The 19,397-nt window shown below is 39.6% G+C and overlaps 1 protein-coding gene and 1 long non-coding RNA gene across 4 annotated transcripts in view; one reads left to right on the top strand and one right to left on the bottom strand.

Annotated features, from left to right (window-relative positions):
• The window catches only part of DOCK2 (dedicator of cytokinesis 2), an 850,676-nt gene that overhangs the window by 798,343 nt on the left and 32,936 nt on the right, over nucleotides 1-19,397 (bottom strand). Inside the window, exons 1-2 of one of the 3 annotated variants that reach the window (XM_056516505.1) lie at nucleotides 15,281-15,318; nucleotides 12,260-12,343 (exon numbers count right to left, since the gene is read on the bottom strand). The exons of 1 other annotated variant lie outside the window; for it this stretch is intronic. Coding sequence is in view for 1 of the 2 variants with exons in the window: in XM_056516504.1 (XP_056372479.1) it covers nucleotides 12,260-12,343 (84 nt within the window). In the remaining variant the exon portion in view is untranslated. Of the gene's footprint in view, nucleotides 1-12,259; nucleotides 12,344-15,280; nucleotides 15,319-19,397 lie in introns of those variants that run through there. One more of the 3 variants, XM_056516504.1, reaches the window with a different exon arrangement.
• The window catches only part of LOC130267173 (uncharacterized), an 83,715-nt gene that overhangs the window by 43,599 nt on the left and 20,719 nt on the right, over nucleotides 1-19,397 (top strand). Inside the window, exon 2 of the long non-coding RNA XR_008843081.1 lies at nucleotides 9,346-9,443. This is a non-coding gene — a long non-coding RNA (uncharacterized LOC130267173). The remainder of the gene's footprint in view (nucleotides 1-9,345; nucleotides 9,444-19,397) is intronic.

Raw genomic sequence — 19,397 nt, 5'->3', positions numbered from 1 at the left:
AAAGGAGAGAAAGTTATGGTGTGGTCTCCATCCTCTCCTGACCTAAATCCTATTGAAAACCTTTGGAGCATCCTCATGTGAAAGATCTATGAGGGTGGAAGGCAGTTTACAACCAAACAGCAGCTCTGGGAGGCTATTCTGACATCTTGCAAACAAATTCAAGCAGAAACTCACAAGTTCAATGGATTTGTGAAGCTGCTATCAAATAAGGGGTCCTATGTTAAAATGTAACGTGACCTGTTAAAACATTTAAAAAGTTAAAATATTGTTAAAAGTTTGATTGAAATAGCTTTTGATTTCAGTAAATATTTTGCAAACACAACAAATGACAATTTTAAGTTCTTTACAACCTATAAAGTGTTTTGAAACTTACTGTGTGTAATAATTTGGAACGGTGGATTGTAAGTGCATTTATCATTAGGATCCTGATCTGAGGAGGGGAGGGATCCTCCCGAAACGCGTAATCTTGTCCATTTTATTGTTTTTTTAAATAAAATGTCCTGCTGAGGACTTTCCTATTACCTTTGGCATCCGCCTCATCTGTCTACAATAGTCTGCAGCGCCATACCTGAGGGTTTTTTCCTGCTCTACTTCTAATATTGACTCCTAGGACGACTTGTTTCCTCCTGCAACCCATCGGCATAGCAGCGACTCGCACTACAGTACCCAGATTATATCATGGGTGATATGCTTTTTTGCATAGATCTCAAGGTGAGCGGCCATCTATAAGCCCCGTGGGGTTGCCCCCCCACCCACCACCCGATCTATTGAGGGTAAATACATGAGGCGCCGTCCGTCGGTCCTTTCTTTTCTTTTCCCTACAGATTTATCATTAGGAGGTTTGTTCTATAACATTTTAATTGTACTCTTAATAGTTTATAACATGAGAATTATGCTGACTGTTATTTATATCAATTATTTAGGTAAATGAGAAAAATATAATTTGCAGAATAATTTGGAACAGGGTGTTCTACCCTTCTGGCCAACTTTTTTTCTACCCTTCTTAAAGGGGTTTCCAGTGAAAAATTATTTTTTTTAAATCAACTGATGCCAGAACATTAAACATATTTGTAAATTACTTCTATAAAACAAATCTTAACCCTTCCAGTACTTATTAGCTGCTGCATAATACAGAGGAAGTTATTTTCTTTTTAAATGTATTTTCTGTCTGACCACAGTGCTCTCTGCTGCCACCTCTGTCTCAGGAACTATCCAGAGCAGGAGAGGTTTGCTATGGGGATTTGCTCCTGCTCGACAGTTCCTGAAATGGACAGAGGTGTCAGCAAAGAGCACTGTGGTCAGACAGAAAGGAAATTCAAAAAGAAAAGAACTTCCTGTAGAGCATACAGCAGCTGTTAAGTACTGGAACGATTAAGAGTTTTTAATAGAAGTAATTTACAAATCTGTTTAACGTTCTAGCACCAGTTGATTTAAAAAAATAGTTTTTTTTTACCGGAGTATCCCTTTAAAGTGCCTGTTCCACTGGACTATTTGATTTGTCTGTTTTGTCCGAAGAGACATGGCAACACAATGTAAGGATATCTTCAAAGGAAATGCACTCTCTTGTTTTGGGAGTAGATGCTAAATCATGTTTAAATTTTTCTACTTTTCGTACAGGTATGTAACCTATGGGGGAGATTTATCTTTGCCTTCCTGACATTTTATTGGCAGAAATTTTTGTGCAGTTAGTTTTTACGCGAAAAATTTTACGAAATTTCTAAATATACAACTTTAACAAAAGTGACTGAAATGCACTGCTTCTTTCCTGACTATGCAGTGGACAAGATTTATAAACTGTGGGGGGAGATTTATCCAAACATGGGCAAAGTTGCCCAGTTGCCCATAGCAACCAGCGATCTCATTGGTTGCTATGGGCAACTCAGCAACTTTTCCTCTGCACAGGTTTTGATAAATCTCCCCGTGTTTTTTTTAAAAAGGTGCAAAAATAATGCGCAAACATAAAAAAAAAAAAAGAAGCAAACTCATATCACATTTGCTTTGCCTTAGAAAAAGGACTTCCCACAGCAAGTTCTGAGGTGATTTTCACATTTATGCAAAATTTATCAAAGTCTCTGCACTGTTTTGATAAGGTTTGGCACACACATTTTTTTTACTGCACTCACTGTGCATTAAAAATGATTTTATCTTTTTTCTGTGGATCAGTACGATTATGGCAACAACCAATTTATATAGTTTTTTTATGTTCTTTTTTGTGTTTCCATGTTGTAACAGCCATAACTAACTTTTTTATTTTTTGTCCAACGCCATTGTGTGAGGGCTTATTTTTGCGGGATGAGCTGTACTTTTTATTGGTATCATTTTTGCAATGCATGCTACCTTCTGATCTCTTTTATTCTATGTTTTGGACCAAATTGATCGATTCTTGTGCTTTTGCTATTTTTTTTTATTTTAATTTTTTTAATCAGCGTTCACCATGCAGGATAAACAACATCATTGTGTTTTATTGTACAAGTCATTATGGACATGGCAATTCCTATTATGTATAGAATAAAAGTAACAAAGAAATAAATCCTGCACTCACCACAGTCCACCGCTACTGAAAAGAAGGCATCCTAGAGGCAATGGTGCTTGGACGGGGGCTCAGAGGCAAGAAGTGCTCATTAGCACGAAACCACCGGTCGTGGCGTCTGAGCCCCTGTCCAAACCCCCTTGCTTCCAGGATGCCTCTTTTTCAGTAGCGGTGGACCGCGGTGAGTGCAGGATTAATTTCTTTGTTACTTTTGCGTTATTTACCTGCAACTGTCTTCTATCCATGCATCACCTTGCCGCCCCTTGAATTGTTGTTAGTAGCGCTGTTCTCTTATGGAAGCGTCTTCCAGGTGGATGTTTCTTTATCTTTTCTACAGTTACGCAGTATCAATTATGTATAGGTTTGGTCTTTTTTTGGGGGGGGGGGGGTGGGGGGGTGGGGTGGGGGGGTAATAATACAGCCCTTTTATGGGAAAGGGGAATTTATTTTATTTTTTACACTTATTTATTGAAAACTTTTATTTACATTTTTTTCACTTTTTACCTGTTATACTATGCTGCAGTACCTCTGTACTGCAGCACAATATAACTGTCAGTACTACACTGACATACAGCCTGTGCGATCCAGGCTGAACTTCACAGGCTGCCGTACTAGGCAGACAGGAGGCCATCAGCAGGCATCTCGCTGCCATGGCAACCAATGAGATTCCGCGGTCGCATCGCCATTGCCATTGGTGAACAGCCCTTCCCCCTGTCAATCGCATAGATGCATCACGGCATCTACAGGGATAATGCTGCTGAGCCCAGAACGATCCCGGTCTTGGCAGCTGCAGCTGGATCCCGCCACAGATCTTCTGCAGCGCATTGCGCTGTGCAGGAGATCACTAGGACGTATGCATACATCCAGTTGCGCGAACATGTCAGCAACTGAAATGTATGCATAAGTCTTAGGGCAGAAAGGGGTTAAAAAGAAACTGTCATGACTTTCATGCTGCCTGAACCATGAGTCATCGGGATGGTCCCTGGTGGCTTATCCTTACCCCACCAGCCTTAATTAACAGAACTTTACCTATATCCAAACATTGAGAGACATAATAATCAAGGCAGGGCGGGGTGAGGAGAAGCCACTGAGGACCGCCTGGATGACTCGTAGTTAAGGTAGCATGAAATTAATGACAGGTTCCTTTAAAGGGGTACTCAACTGGAAAAAAAAAATTTAAATCAACTGGTGCCAGAAAGTTAAACAGAATTGTAAATTACTTCTATTTAAAAATCTTAATCCTTCTAGTACTTATCAGCTGCTGTATACTACAGAGGAAGTTCTTTTCTTTTTGAATTTCCTTTCTGTCTGACCACAGTGCTCTCTGCTGACACCTCGATACATTTTAGGAATTGTCCAGAGTAGGAGCAAATCCCCATAGCAAACCTATCCTGCGCCAAACAGTTCCTAAATGGATAGGTAGAGAAAGGAAGGAAGGCGCCTCATGTGCGGGATCAGTAGATCTTGCAGGTGGGGGTAGGGGAAGGTAATTCCCAAACCGCTTACCAAAGTTGGTTGTGCGCCCACACACAACAAGGTTAGAAGCAGAAAAGATATGAAGGCAGGTCCACTGCAGCCCTCCTGGATAGGTATGAAATCAAAGGCGAATGACCAGGGAGTCAGGAGTTTGTCTGGCGCAGAGAGGAACCATCAGACAGCCAGGTAAAATCAATGGATTTATTAGATGCAACGCGTTTCGCTGCGCATGCGAAGCTGCGCATGCGCAGCGAAACGCGTTGCATCTAATAAATCCATTGATTTTACCTGGCTGTCTGATGGTTCCTCTCTGCGCCAGACAAACTCCTGACTCCCTGGTCATTCGCCTTTGATTAAATGGATAGGTGTCAGCAGAGAGCACTGTGGTCAAACAGAAAGAAAATTAAAAAAGAAAAGAACATCCTGTGGTGCATACAGCAGCTGATAAGTACTAGAAGGATTAAGATTTTTAAATAGAAGTAACTTACAAATCTGTTTAACTTTTCTGCACCAGTTGAAAAAAAAAAAGTTTTCCAGGGGAGTACCCCTTTAAGTGTAGGGCTACATGAAATGGATCTGCAGCAAATATTATGCTGTGGATCGGCCAAAGACTAACCCTAGAGTGTGCCTCTAGCTGTGCCTGCACTGTCTGTTCGCAGCTACAATCTGTCACTATGAGCAGACACACAGGGATCTGTGAGACGCTGCAGGCACGCGCAGTATACTCAGACATCGCGCGCGCTCTCAGCCTGGCTCAGGAAGAAGAGGAGCAACCGCTATGTCTGCACATGGCGACTCACAGGTCCCTGTGTCTGCTGTAGAGCAATTGTCTCAACTGCTATTAAAGAGCAGAAACTTCTTTGAAAAGTGGAGGCAATTTAAAATGTCTAGGAGAATGAGATAGAACAACTAACGAAAGCTTTTACACTGACAGATGGTATCTTATGGAGGATATGAAGAGCAACTTAGATTGTCTTTGAACCACTCACCCTTAATAAATGCTTCCCAAATATATGATACACACCCTCTATGAATATACAATACCACCTTTACTTAAAATAACTGCACATGGATATTACTGGTCTTTATGTCTTTCAAACCAATTTTATATTATCTTCAAGATCTTCACTCCATGGAGGTGACTGCATTAATATATTCTGTGTTTTGCAGTTATTTCCCTTTCCACATGACTTACACATTTCAACCCATTCTCTAAAAAGATTTATATGTTTAATATAATTACTGTTTTATTAGCCATATATTACACTCGGCACTTCATTTTCTTCATCTCTTTCTCTCAATCTAGGAAAAAACAATTATCTTTTTATCAGTTCTATTCTTCAATGTTCCCTTACCTGTCTTTATTCTAGAACATGCTTAACCTTTCCAGTGGAATGATATTTGGAATTGGTGCAAAGCGCTTTTTTATGTTATTCTGAAGCAAGGGTTTAGTACAATAAAGCAACTGTGCCAGTGTTTAGACCACAAAGTCTGGTAGATTAATAAATATACTTCCAATGTATGGGTTAAATATATTTTACTAAAGAAATACTGGGTTAAATATATTTTACTAAAGGAATATTCCAGGATTCTTTATTTGACTGTACTACAGGGGCAGTAAAAATAGTTCATAATATAGTGTCTGTACCAGAGTTTGATGGCTGGTCTTGTAATGCTTATGTGATATTTGCCCTGATGTTCATTTTTACCTGCATACAAAATGAGTGATGTCTCAGGCTTTTCCCAGGTTGCAGTGCGGCCTGAGACATTACATTACTTGTCCGGTGTTGAAAGGGTGTGTGTCTTTGCTTTAATGGCCGGAGAAACTCTTAGGTGGGAGGGAGATCATCCTCAACAGGGCTGCAGGGAATTGTAGTTTCAAGCACAGCATGCTTGGAAGGGAGCTCGTCTGTGCTGCAATGGGTGCAGTGACTGAGGTGTAGGAGGGAGAAAAGTGACCTCACACTTACAAACAAGGAATCCTGGGATCTGTAGTTAGAGGGAGGGAACTCCAACAGGAAATAGCCTTTTCACAAAAATACATTAACAGTATTATAGTGGATTCACAGCACAGCTATTTACCACCAAGACAAGCACAGATCCTTCCTAGACATGTACATTACTGTCTAGAAGGTAAGTACTAAAGTCACCTTGTGTAGGAGTTTCCATTGACATATTGGGCCCAAAAAGTTGGCGATAGGATAATCAGGCTTTCCTGAATTGTCTATGGATGCTACAGAGGGACTTGGAAGTGTAGAAATAGTACAGATTTCTGTAGCTTGTCAGAACCTTAAAGCCTTTCAAAGAAAATATCAACTCATCCTAGAAATATTTGAGCACGTACAACCTGGTAGATTATCCAGGCTCAAAAACTGCTTCTATTCTTGGAGTGGCCATGATGTGCCCTTCTAGGTTTGTTAGCCTATGCCAAATATGTCATTGTACATAGAATCCTATATCTTTTAAGTCAGCATGAAGACACAAATAACTTTTTTTTTTTTAAACAAAACTATCTTGCTGTTAAATAAGTAGGCTTTCATTTCTTAGTTCTACTTTTTAAAGGGGTAATCTAACACAGAGTCTAGCATCTTGCTTTTTTTTTTTTTTGCATAATATGCTGCATACTCCTCTCCTGTTTTTATTTTAATTTTGTATTTAGTCCAGTTTTTTTTTTGCCACAGGAATGGATCCATGACAGATTAGTCTTGTATCTGGCTCTTGGTGTGGCTTCTGCTCTCAAGGTTATTTAAAGGGTCCAGTCACCTCTGTGCAGCTGCCGGTGATATTGTTAAACTTTAAAGTGTGGTATGTGCTTTCTGTCATGCCCCCTCTGCTATTTGCAAAGTAGGCATTTGGTTTTTGGTTGCTTATTTGGTTTTCTTGCTAACTTTGCATTTCGTTTTTTGGCTCGTCTGTCAGTTAGCTTGTGTAGGATAGTGTTGACTTGTGGCTCTTGGATGTTGGTGGTTTGAGTCATCCTTCAAGTTTTACAATCCTGATCTGCTGCAATTATTCTTGCTTCACTAGCATGTGACATTATTGCACTCCTTAGTCCCTCCACTTGGGACAACAGTTTATTCAGCAACAATCCATCAAGCACATCCTGGTCCTAAAGTGCCACTTACGAAGCTATGCTTCCTGTCAATAAGCCGGAGACTGGCACGACTTAAAGGGGTTATCCAGGAAAAAACTTTAAATAAATATATATATATATATATATATCAACTGGCTCCAGAAAGTTAAACAGATTTGTAAATTACTTCTATTAAAAAATCTTAATCCTTTCAGTATTTATGAGCTTCTGAAGTTAAGGTTGTTCTTTTCTGTCTAAGTCCTCTCTGATGACACCTGTCTCGGGAAACGCCCAGTTTAGAAACAAATCCCCATAGCAAACCTCTTCTAAACCGGGCGTTTCCCGAGACTGGTGTCATCAGAGAGCACTTAGACAGAAAAGAACAACCTTAACTTCAGAAGCTCATAAGTACTGAAAGGATTAATATTTTTTAATAGAAGTAATTTACAAATCTGTTTAACTTTCTGGAGCCAGTTGATATTAAAAAAATAAAGTTTTTTCCTGGAATACCCCTTTAAAGTTACATGCATTTTTTGTTTTTCTATATTCTGTTTATTTTCTTGTGTATACATTAACCACTTTGCCCTACACTATATACGTAACACAGCTAACAGTGTTATACTTCAGTTCATAATACTTATATATAACACTAAGAATAGGCATTGATAAACAATGGGGATTTTAAACATTTATGGGAGAGCAGTGACCCCTATTGGTAATCTTTGTTTATGATGACTCCTGTATAATATTAATAATATGTTATGATAGCTCCTGCTTCTAGCATTGTTTATTAATTTATACAAACTGGCCTGTATAACAATATACTTTTGAACGTATATTTTGTATGTTATTTTTGTACTGTTCTGTATAGGTTTTCATTTTCTTAAATCACTGTATTTGTGTCTAAACCTGACGATTATCTTACTGAAATGTCAAACATTCTTTGGATTATCTATTACATGAAAATGGGAATTAAATTGTAGCGCTCTACAATATAGAGAGCAGAAATAGATTCATGCTCCATGTGCTTTTATTATTATACTAGAAGAAATCCCAATAGCTTTAGTAACCAGGTCAAGGGCAAGTCATCTTTCCCAGTTAACGACCAGGCACAGTTTTACTTTACCTTACTGCATATGTGTTTAAAAGCAACACATGTCTGTGTTTGGGTTTTTAAATAACTGCAGTACTCCACCAGTCTGGGCTTTATGGCAGAGTGGCCATAACGAACTCTCTCAATACAACAACCATTAGGACCACACTGTAGTTTGAAAAAAAAAAAAAAGCACCTTAAGGACTTCCCAGGATGGGAGAGACAAGATTCTCTGGTTTGACAAAACCAAGATTGAACTTTTTGGCCTCAAATCCAAAAATCATGTTTGATTTGAGGAAACCAGGCACTGCTTATCACCTACCTGATACCATCCCTACAATAAAGTATAGTGGTGGCAGCATTATGCTGTGGGTATGTTTTTCAGTGGCTATGACAGAGAATGGTCAGGGTTGAGGGAAAGTTGAGCAAAAAGAAGCAAAATACAGGTATATTCTTAAAAAAATAAAACCTGATCTAGAGTGCTCTAGACATTAGACTGGGCCGAAAGTTCACCTTTCAACAAGACAAAGGCGGACATTTATCAAAACCTGTGTAGAGGAAGAGTGGTGCAGTTGTACATAGCAACCAGTCAGATCGCTTCATTCATTTAAAAGAAAATCCTCCAAAAGTTAAACGTTGGAATATAATTGGTTGCTATGGGCAACTGCACCACTTTTTCCCTTTACACAGGCTTTGATAAATCTTCCCCAATAACCCTAAGCACAGAGTTGAGATAACAAGAGTTCTTAGGGACAAATCTGTCAATGTCCTTCAGTGACCCAGCCAGAGCAGAATGACAGAAAATCCCAAATCCTGGTGTGCGTAAAGCTTGTGGCCTCATACCCAAAAATACTGGATCGCTTCAACTATGAGGCTTCAACTATGTACTGAGTAAATGGTCTGAATAGATTTCTAACATTTTCTCTTTGTCATTATATGGTATTAAGTGCAGAATTTATTTTAAAACTCAGCAACATCACAAAATGTGAAAAAAGTACATGAGTTAACAGTCAGATTCATAGCGCATAAACTAGATGCTTCAATCCACCAATCTGACTGTAATTTTAATACATCTGTATATATTATGCTTCACATTTTTTGGGGGGCATTTGTTTACATTTCCTTTTTCTATGTAGTTGCCATTTTTATTTTCTTTCTTTCTTAATTTTGTAGAAAAGAGGAACCATGGGAAGTCCTGGGTGGAACCCATAGTGCATGAATAGCATATGATGACAGACAAAAGACACAGAATGGAGGAACTACACAAAGTGGTAAATATTAACCCCCTGCCCACCCTTCAAACTGAATTGCTAAAAAGTGGAAATTAGCCATATTTATACAAATACTGCACTATCTTGATATATCCTGATATATTTTTATTTGGTTTCTGTTATGGTCTGTTAGGGTTCTCTCTCTTGGGTTTATTCACATATAATCTGATGCTAAATTGGCAGTATATGTCCCCAAACAGACAAAATGATATGTACTCAAACCAGTTTTGCATTACTTAAAAGCACAGGTAGCTGCACTTTTCGAACCCACAAAGAATGTATACACATAGAAATGGACCTTTGAGTAAAGAGAATCATCTTCTAGAGCAGTGACCTGACATGGTATGCCCACTGGACGCAATCTTTTCAGTGAATAAGTTGAGTGTACAGAACTCCATAATATGTCAAGACTACATAAATAATGGGAAATACATACCAACATTTTAAAATGGTATTCAGGGACTTTTTATTGATAGTCTTTCCTTAAAATAAGTCCTCAATATCAATTGGGTGGGTGTCCCACTCCCAACACTCTGCCATTCGGCTGAATGAAGAGGCCACAGGTCTTAAGCCTATAAGATACAGCTTTGTACGTTTGAGGCTAAGATTCCAGTAGGGATGGGAAAAAAGTTATTTAACAACATTTTTATTTTTTATAACAAAACTTTAATACATTTTTTATAAAGTATGTGTTTGCTTCACTTTATTTCTCTATTTTTCTCTATTTTTTACATTTTTTACTACTACTACAGACTGTTCCATGATGGAAGTAGTAGTCCCTGTACTAATAGACATATCACCCAGGTGTCACTTCTGATACCTGTTGCGATCGTCCATAATATAACAGAGATGCGGAGCGACTCTATACAGCGCTGAAATCTCTTCTCTGTACTGCGGCCGGGCAGTGATGTGAATAGAACATCACTCATTCATATTTTCACCCAGAGTGGGGATTGGCCGGATGGTTGCAGCCAATCACCGCTCTCAGAGGGAAATATAAATGAGTGATGTTCTATTCACATCACTGGTGGAGTATAGTGCAGAGATGCAGAGCGCAGGAGAAAGCCGCTTCGCATCTCTACAATATATAAGGACGAGCGCATCGGTTGTCAGGAGTGATACCCGCTGTGATCTGTGCTTAACTGCAGGTACTACTACTCCCAACATGGAGCACACTCTGCTCCATGCTGGGAGCTGTAGTACCTGCATTAATAACTTCTGTAATTAGTAACTTCTGAAATCTGTCTATTAATGCAGGTACTACAACTCCCAGCATTGAGCAGAGTGTGCTCCATGTTGGGAGTAGTAGTACCTGCAGTTAAGGAAAGATCACAGTGGATGCCACTCCTGACACCCGCTGTGATCCTCCTGTATAATGTATAGATGCGTCCGGCCGCTCTTCTATGGTCCCCTGCACTGACATATATACACCTATTCATATTTCCAACAGAGAGTTGTGATTGGCTGGAAGCATCCGACCAATCACAGCTCTCTGTGGGAAATATGAATAGGTGTATATATACGTCAGTGCAGGGGACCATAGAAGAGCGGCCAGCAGCATCTATAAATTATACAGAAGGATCGCAACGGACCCAGGGCGATCTTTCAATTAGTACAGGTACTACTACTCCCATCATGGAACAGTGTGTTTCATACTGGGAGTAGTAGTACTAACTAAAAAAAATTAAGAAAAAAAGTGAAAAACACACACTACATTTTTATTATTGTCGGCTACATTTTTAAGTCCCCACCTGCACACATAAATTGATCCCTGTTTAAAAATTTATAAAAATTTTGTAATAAAAAAGACAAATTTAATTAAATACAATTTTTTTCCATCACTACTGTATTTTTTTTTTTTTATGGTACCCTACGCAATTTTATTAAAAAAGGTATCTCCATCACTTTTTTGGATCACTAAAGTCCCAAAAAAAAGGATAAAAACCACCTGCAAAAACGCCAAAGTTAAAACCCACATGGTGTTTTTCTTGCAGTTCTTTTTACTCCCATAGACCTCTAAGGAAGAAAAATGCCACGATTTCAAGGAAAAAATGCCTGCGATTTTGCAAAACCGCTCAGGACCTGAAAAAGAGTGAAAAAACGCCAAAAGGATAAAAAAAAAAAAAACACCAAACTGAAAAACGCAAAGTGTATAGAGATGAGCGAACTTACAGTGATTCGATTTGTCACGAACTTCTCGGCTCGGCAGTTGCTTACTGTAGCCTGCATAAATTAATTCAGCTTTCAGGTCATCCGGTGGGCTGGAAAAGGTGAATTCAGTCCTAGGAGAGTCTGCTAGGGCTGTATCCAACTTTTCCAGCCCACCGGAGCACCTGAAAGCTGAATTAATTTATGCAGGCTAAAGTCAGCAACTGCCGAGCCGAGAAGTGGAAAAAGCATTTTGCGATTTATCATTGATTTACAGCTAACATCTGTCCGCAACGTTTTTTGGCCAGGAAAAAAAAACGCAGTGCGGCAGAATTGGCGTTTTTCCCCCCCAAAAAAAACACAAGTGGAATTTCAGCCTGAAAGTGCCTGGACCAGGTATTGCAGCTCTTCCTACTGAAGTGAACTGGACAGGTTCTTATATCAGGTACAGCTGCTATTGAACACGCTTAGCTGTGCCTGGTAGGAAGTAAAGAGCTCACACAAGCCCCACATCAGCTGATCAACAGGGGTCCTAGGGGTTGGACCACCACCTACCTGATCAATGTAAGAAAAATTAAGTATTGGCAACCCCCTTCAAAAAATGAGTTACCAGTAAAATATTTAAAGTACTGTAACATTTTCTAAATAACTAAAAAAATGATTCTCACCTTCCCATGACTCTAATATGTGGACTACATCTCCAATTTGAAGGGATATTTGAGGCGATCCTCGACTTGTAAAATTACATATTGCTGTAATAAAAAAAATAAAAAAAAACAGTTATCAAAATAAATGACAAAAACATATAAATGCTGTAAACTTATTTTCTTTAGCACTGATATTCCTGACTTGCACTGCCATCTAGTGGTCTATGCTAGAATTGAAGACGTTATCTCACAGTCATAAAAATTTTAAGTATAACTTTAGAACCTACAGCAGCTTTGGAAAAACTTTTTTCCCAACCGACTTAGAACTAAAGATACCTTTATTGGGATAAATAAAGGTTTTCTTATAAGAAATACAGAGAAATTTGATTCTACTCTCGAATTTCCACAGTGGAAATTTTGCCATGAGTTTACTAGCAAACATAAACTACATATATAATATCCTAAATATCAGTATCAGCATTACATATGTGACTGCTAACCCCCTGTGCCATTTCATCACCCCCCATTTATCACCCCCATGCCATCTCACTCCTTCCTTTATCTACCCCCCCCCTCCCTGTGCCATTTCATCACCCCCCATTTATCACCCCCATGCCATCTCACTCCTTCCTTTATCTACCCCCCCTCCCTGTGCCATTTCATCACCCCCCATTTATCTCCCTCGTGCCATCTCACTCCTTCCATTATCTACCCCCTTCCTTTATCCACCTCCTGTCGCTCTCTTCCGCTCCACAGCAGGCCCAAGTACAGGCTCAGGTACCACTCCCGCTCCCGATGAGTGACATCCTCCTACTCTGCTCCCTGGGCGTGACTTCGGGTGCATCACTCATCGGAAGTCTGGTCAATTACCACAGAGTGAACCTCTGCAGAGGGGAGCTCCATTCTGCGGCAGAGAAAGCTCAACACAGGGGAGGAGATGTAAATAGGAAGAAGCTGGCCGGACAGCACAGTGTACCAGGGAATACTACCGAGCACCAAGCCGGTCATTTAATGTACTGAAGATACAGGATTGAAGCAGAATGGAAGCACTGAGCAGGAATCGGTAAGTTTCATTGTCATCAGTGTCTAACCAAGTACAAGCCTGTACAACAGGTTTAATAAAGGTGATATTGATGACAGATTCCATTTAACACTGAGTGTTTAAATCTCTATTCTCCTGACTTCTAAGGCCTCTTTCACACTATAAAGTTGCTCCATTAAAAGATCCATTATAAACTTCCAATAGAAAAGCCTTAAAAACAGATGTTAAACAGTGGTTACAAAATCCCATTAAAGTCTATGGGATTTTTTGATTATCCGTTATGACACATTATAGTCCGTCATAAATAACAGACGTTATGCACATGCACACATTTTTCTTCCTTCACAAGAAACAGGTAAATTAATAGCCGTAATTTTTAACATTGAAGTCTATGGCAAACGCATGAGCCTTTATGTCATCCGTTTGCACCCGGTTTAAAATATATGCTCAAAAGAGGTGACATCAGCAGACTCTTGCAGTGCTGGGGGACTACTACTACTCCCATCATGGAACAGACTTGTTTCCATGATGGGAGTAGTAATTCCCCAGCTGTTGGAATCTGCAGGTGGCTGGGGAGGCTACATTAGTGTCTGTACTACAAGCCCCATCATGAAACAGACTCTGTCCCATGATGGGGGTTGTAGTACAGGGGCTGAGGGAATGATCGCACCGGGTCTCACTTCTGAGACGCGATGGGATTAGAAGTTATTAAACAGGGGAGTGGGCAGAATTCTCCACTCCCCTGCGATAAACGTTTTTTTTTTACTTTCAATTTTAAATTCCCCGCCAGGAGCCCAGAATGGCCGGTATGGATGAGCCATTCAGGGCATTCAGCAGGGTTTTTAAACTTCAGTCTTCCTAACTGTATAATTACATTCAATAAATACCCCCAATTGTGTTGTGGACCCTAAACTAGAGTCTATATAATATGCTCTGAACAGGGCAGGTAGAGCTTTTTTTGCTGCCTGAGGTGAAAACTAACATGGGACCCCCCTCCCCCCACTGTATATAATAGTAGCAGCGAAGGGGAGCTCTAAATAATAGCCATACATGATACAGGGAACAAATATCACCATATACACTACATCATACAAGGGGCCTGCCTATCCTCTTTGCTGCCCATACAAGGGCCCATACACACATGCATATTTTCTGCTGCAGATTTGCTGTAGCTGATTTTCCTACCCATTGAAGTCAATGTCCATGGGCAGAAAATTCTGCAGCAGCAAATCTGCAGCAAAAATACGCACATGTGAATGGACTTTAAAGCGGTAAATAATAAAGCATTTCTTCCCTTTTTCTCCATATTGCATATTGCCAGTGTAGCATTGGAGAAAATTGCCATATCAGAAATATCTTGCTGCAGATCTGGTGATCTCCCCATATAAATCCCGCTTCATTGATCACTTAGGAATTACAAATCTGACTCTGCTTCTTAATGATCAAGTTCTCTGGTCATGTCTCTGCACTGTGTGTTCTGCAAGAACAGTTAGAAAAAGAAGCGGAGATCCTTTACAGACATTTACTAACATTGCATGCTGCCGGATACAGCATGTGTGTGGTTCCCTTGGAATGTATCACATATAGTAGGCTTAGATACACCAGCAACACACATAACAGATTAAGACGTACTAGTTTCAAACATAATAGGCACTATTGTCCATATGATTGGCTTAGATTCACACATGATAGACTTCCATACAATTGTTATACACAGAATGAAGTAGATATACTAGTATAATTATATATAGGATTAGGTTCATAAGTGTACAACATGGTACAGTAGTATCGCAAGGGATAGGCTCAGATACACTGCTGTAAGACATGATAGGCTTGGATACACTAAAATCACACAGGATGGCTTATCGCACATGATAGTCTGTATCCAGAAGGCCAAAGTAGTCCAAATGTTTTCTGACTTTCACACACAAACATACACACAGAGAGACAGATATAAACACTCACAGAAACACAGTACAGTAAGAACACACAGTACTTACATCCCTCTCATTCCTCTTCTCTGCAGTCATGCTGCTCCACACTCTAGGTTTAAGGCCCTGCAGGAGGGTCACATGACTTGTCTGCCAGGTCCTTCAGCCCTTTCCTACACACATCAGGGATATTTATCAGAACCTGTCTATGGGGAATGTTGCTGAGTTGCCCATAGTAACTTCTTTCATTTTTGAAAAGGCCTTTGAAAAATGAAAGAATCAATCTGATTGGTTGCTATGGGCAACTCAGCAACTTTTTATCTGGACAGGTTTTGATAAATCCCTCCTGATGCTATGTGGCAAAACTGCAATGCACATCAATTCTTAAAGGGGTACTCCGCTGCTCAGCGTTTGGAACAAACTGTTCCGAATGCTGGAGTCAGCGTCGGGAGCTCGTGGCGTCATAGCCCTGCCCCCTTATGGTGCCACGCCCCACCACCTCAATGCAAGTTTATGGTAGGGGGCATGACAGCTGCCACGCCCCCTCCCATAGACTTGCATTGAGGGGGTGGGGCATGACGTCATGAGGGGGCAGGGCTATGAGGCCACGAGCTCCCGGCTCCAGCATTCGGAACTGTTTGTTCCAAACTCTGAGCAGAGGAGTACCCCTATAAGGTATAGGTGCATGCAGGATTGTGGCGCTGAAGGATAAACTGCTGCCCTGCAGATTGCTGCCTGAGGTAAGAACTTCAACTTGCCTCATGGACAGAGTGGCCCTGGCTCTGAGCCCATCAGATGTATACTCCTGAAGCTTGTCCTCCTCTCTGTTACCATGTAGTCTCATACACAGGCTGCAGTACATAATACATAGGCTGTATTAGGATTCTCACACAGACACACACACAAACACAGTAACAACATACACAGTTCACAACTGAAGCAGAAGCTCCATCTTTGAATTTACATTTTTTTTTGTGTTAAAAAAGTCACAAAATAAGTGCTCATGACATTTAGAGAAAAAAAAAGAAGAAACTTGAATGTAGTGTGGCATGGTTAGCTATTTGCAGTGGCTTATGATTTATTAACTGCAACTTTTTAACCCCCTTAAGGACCAAGCCTATTTTGACCTTAAAAGGGGTACTCCACTGGAAAACATTTTTCTTTAAATCAACTGGAAAGTTAAACAGATTGGTAAATTAGAACAAAAATTAACCACACCTCAAGAATACCACCATAGGGTTGTGTACCCTATGGTGGTATTCTTGAGGTGTGGTTAATTTTTGTTCTAATTTACCAATCTGTTTAACTTTCCAGTGAATGATTGTTTGAGACAGATAGTTTTGAACAAAATGCAGATTTTATTAAAACAGTATTAAATCAATAAAACCTAAATGGTTAAAAATATCAGAGCAATGTTGATATTATCTTAAACTGTCATTGGGCCCTAATGACAGAATTAGAAAATGTATGTATAACAACCACCTAACATAGGATATTCTGTAGATATTAAAAGTAAATGCAATTTTTCAACGACATATAGCAATAATCCGGAATTGACTATTAGTCCGGCACTTGTGATGGAAAAAGGCTGATAGTCCGGCACTTGTAATAAAAAAGGCAAAGTCACTTGATGGACTGATGTAGAAAATGCTGCCCACAGTTTTTAAACAAATGCAAAGTTCAATCTCACCCTGGCTGCTGGTCCCGTACTGCGACGGGCCGATGGATGGAATTCTATATTAGCTGCAGCAATCCTGGTGTGAGAGCCTAGATGAACAAAGGGCTCCGGCAGAAGACTCTCTCGGGAGCAGTCCGTGGAATCGGCAAATACCTGGATGTATGTCGGACCCTCACTGGAGAGATCGTGGCTGGGTTCTGGTATTGCAGGCAGCAGGTTGGTAATGCGCTCAGTGGGAGAGGATGTTTGATGAATGCAGCAGGTGGTACACAAAGTTCTGGGCCGGCTTCAGTCTAGGTAGTGCATATGAATCGTGCTCTGTTCAGATTAGGTATCAGCCTAGACGCGTTTCAGGGTGCTAAGAACGACCTCTTCCTCAGTAGGCGAATGTGGGAAATAATGAATGTGCAGCCTGTATATGGTGGGTGCACATGTGTTCTTGATTAATAGGACAGAAAGAACCTGTGGAATGAATTTGACGGCAAAAACCTGGTAAGTGGACCAACTTAGATCACCACATTTAAGTCTACTATTAGATGAATAATTGTTATCCCTTAATCTTTCTGTATCTCTTCGATATTCAGTATAAAACAGATTCGGAAATATAATCCTAAATGCATTTATTAGTGTTATACTAGAATTGTCAAGTCTGGCTATTTTTTGATTTCACATGTTAAAACCTTCACACAAAAAGGGAACTGATGTGTTAAAGAGACAGGTGCTAAATGTAGCTGGCACTCCAATACAGGTAACGCATGGAGACATCTAAAGTGTGAATTGGGGTCAAGAGAACATGTTTGTGGGAAAAAAAATTTATAAAATAAAACATATATATATATATATATATATATATATATATATGTTTGTGGGAGAGAGAAAAAAAATACTGTGTGTGGGTGTGTAAATGGGATTAAATAAGTGTTTTGAGAAAACTAAGAGAGAAGAGAAAAAATATATGTGTTCAAATGGATGAATGTCAGTATGAGAATAAAAATAGGTGATATGGTGTGAACTGGGGTAAATGAAACCAAGGGGAAAATGGTGATGTGAAATGGTGTTGGATTGTTGAAAATGTGTGACCAGTGAAAAAATAAATTAATAGTAAATATAAAGGTTTTGGATGAAGGAATTGTAGTGGGTGTCTGTGAATGAACAAATGAACTTATGTGACAGTATGCAACGGTAGTAATACAAAGGTGAAAAATAGATAGTTGGAGATAGAAATGAAAAATATAAAAAAATGGAAGTATACATAAAAATAAATTGAGAATAAAAAATTAAATATAAATATAAAAATGAAAATAAAAATGGAAATGAAAATATACAAAAATAGAAATAGCCGTGAAAATGAAAATGAGATAAAATGCGTGTGAATGCATGATTGTGGATCAGTCATAACATATTCTTGTCCAAAAATACAAAGAACATTGCCATAATTCTAAAACTCCGGAGAACAAATGTGAGAGACCTGTCCTGGAACCGACAACCGTCGTGATTAAAACAACGGCGGGTGTTGGTCCCATAGCAGGTCTCTCAGAGAAAACCAAATAATTCAAAGCTGGAATTCAGCCCTTTGGGCTCTATAGTATCAAATTCAAAAAAAATTTTGCTCTCTGCTTTAGACATTCTGAGCATAAAACTTCCCCCCCCCCCCCCGCCAATCTTTCTTGATGATTTGGAAACCTGCAAATTTTAAACTGGATGGATCCTTTTTGTGTACTTTTGCGAAATGGGCAGATAAGGGGTGTTTTTGTTCTCCCTTTTTTATATTGTTAATGTGCTCTGCTAGCCTGACTTTTAATTGCCGCTTCGTCTTTCCCACATATTGTTTGTGGCACCCGCATTCCAGAATATATAGGACCCCTTTTGAGTTGCATGTGATACATTCGTCTATTTTCCACTTATATTCATTCACTGTGGAATGAATAGTGGTTATTCTTCTAACATCCTTGGATGTTGTACATCCACTACAGGATCCGCAGCGAAATAAACCCCTCATATACATCCAGGATTGAGTTTTAGTGAATTTGGTGGGAGGTTTAATGGATGGGGCTACTGTGATACCTAAGTTGGGAGCTCGTGTATATATAATCGGAGGATGTTGAGGTATAGTGTCACCAATTATTTAATCCTGTTTCAAAATTTTGCAGTATTTTCTTATGATTTGTTCTACCTTCATGTGGGTTGTATTAAAAGGCAGAACCAATCTGTATTCTGGGATGGATGTTTTTGTATTTGACTCCTGGGGGATGAAAAAATGTTTCCTATCTAAACCTTTGATTTTTTCTAATGAGTTTTGTAAGACAGCTTGTGGATACCCCTTTTCCCTGAAACTGGCTAGTCAATTGGTCTTCTTCTTCAAGAAATTTACTGTTGTTGGTGCAGTTCCTTTTCAGGCGGCAGTATTGACCTCCAGGGACATTAAGTAGCCACCTGGGTAAATGGCAGCTCTCAAAGTCAATGTAGCTATTTTTAGCCATGGGTTTCCTGAAGGTGTTACATTTTAAA

This window comes from Hyla sarda, chromosome 4, assembly GCF_029499605.1.
Source record: "Hyla sarda isolate aHylSar1 chromosome 4, aHylSar1.hap1, whole genome shotgun sequence".
Lineage (NCBI taxonomy): Eukaryota > Metazoa > Chordata > Amphibia > Anura > Hylidae > Hyla > Hyla sarda.
This window is presented reverse-complemented; position numbering and strand designations above follow the sequence as displayed.